Source organism: Etheostoma spectabile, chromosome 12 (genome assembly GCF_008692095.1).
Source record: "Etheostoma spectabile isolate EspeVRDwgs_2016 chromosome 12, UIUC_Espe_1.0, whole genome shotgun sequence".
NCBI lineage: Eukaryota > Metazoa > Chordata > Actinopteri > Perciformes > Percidae > Etheostoma > Etheostoma spectabile.
This window is the reverse complement of record NC_045744.1, coordinates 26,956,046-26,957,632: the sequence shown is the minus strand read 5'-3', so window position 1 is coordinate 26,957,632 and position 1,587 is coordinate 26,956,046. Positions and strand designations below refer to the sequence as shown.

Below are 1,587 nucleotides of genomic sequence, written 5' to 3'. Positions count from 1 at the left end.
CCCGCCAGATACTTATATTTCATTTATTTAGAGCTAAAACGAGAGTGACTATTGGACATGCATTTGCCCAGAAACACAACTCCAAATGAATGATACTGTTACTCTGTATCTACTGGATATTTAAATGGCCAACTGCTTTCACATGTTCACTATATAAGCTTACAAAGTCATAATGTGTCAGTCTACTTTAAAACCAAGTGGGCAACAAACTAAATGTAAGCTTTATTTTCTACATTTTCTTTCTAATTGTCTGCAAAATGATGCTGTTACATTTTAAAAAAAAACATGTTTTCATTTTCTGTCTCCTGTCTCTGTGTCTGTCTTTCTATCTACCCTTTTCTCTATCTACTTCTTGTCCTGCAGCAAAAGAGTATGTGGACTCCGACCCGTCTGGCCGCAAAGGACTGCCCATCATCACCATCAAACAGGGAGCAGAGCCTCCAACTTTCACTGGCTGGTTCCAGGCCTGGGATTCCAAGATGTGGGAGACGGATCCATTGGACAAAATGCGTTCTCGTTTCTGAACACACAGCTAAAGGCTCTTTCTACCAGTCTGACTCCTTACCTGTCCAGCAACTGCTACTGCCATTTTGTTTATCTTAATTTCAATCCCTAAGTGCCAAAACCAATGTTGTCACTGTTATCAGGTTGAAGGGCTGCCTCTATGCCTTGGTCACGATGCAAAGATTTCAGCATATCTGTAGCAACATTATCTTAATTTGATAGAAGTGGTTTATTGATCTGTTGCATCCAACAGCTTGTTGCCTTCACGTCTTTATCTAAGCCTCTCATGTGTATAGGAAATAGGAATAGAAGTCATTTTAGACAGCAGGAGATATCCTCATATCTTCAGTTTCTCTCTGCTCTCTTTCAGTTCAGAAGACACCATGATGCTTTCCTCGCTGCCTGTCTTCAGTCTTTTTTTTCCAAAATATTATGTCAGACAGAAACAGTTTACTCTATTACTTGTCGGTGTCCACATGTGTCGAGTTTTATCGTTGGTACTGGAATGTTGTACACTTCCTAGAAGTTGCATGCTGCATTTTCTTACATGCATTATTTTTTCTATCCTATTCTGTGCTTGTGAATTTTAAAAGGCGTACAGCAGTATGGACGTGTGCTGTTGTCTTTATTACTTGACCCTAAAATGCTCACATGGATGGCTTTTAAATAAAACTTCCAGTATTTTAAAGTGTGTTTTCTGTTTGAACATTATCAAGGCTAATGAGTAAAGGAAAAGGATTAATCATAAATGTCCACATCCTGCACCACCAGCATCATCATAAGTTTCTCTCTCTTCTCTCGGGAAAAGTGAATGGGATCTCGTTGCAGCTCGCAGCATCTGTCTAAGAAGAAAGAAGACATGAAAAGCTCAGTCCACAGCTGTGCTGTTCTTCCGGATGCAGAAACACACAGGTTTCTAAGAGAAGAAACATTAGCCAGCATTGCAACTTCAAAATGTCTATATCCTGCCATGAATTGAGACACTGAGCAGTGGGATTTGCAAACTCACAGGCCCCATGGTGTGGAAATTTCACATTATGAGGTTTTTTAACATTAATATGCGTTCCCCCAGCCTGCCTATGG

At 40.1% G+C, this 1,587-nt stretch overlaps 1 protein-coding gene across 2 annotated transcripts in view; it reads left to right on the top strand.

Moving 5' to 3' along the window:
- scinlb (scinderin like b) overlaps nt 1-1,188 on the top strand; it is a 24,675-nt gene extending 23,487 nt beyond the window's left edge. For both annotated transcript variants that reach the window (XM_032531325.1, XM_032531324.1), the window contains exon 17: nt 364-1,188. In XM_032531325.1, coding sequence (XP_032387216.1) covers nt 364-524 — 161 coding nt within the window. In that variant the 3' untranslated portion in view covers nt 525-1,188. The remainder of the gene's footprint in view (nt 1-363) is intronic.
- Nucleotides 1,189-1,587: the final 399 nt, after the last annotated feature.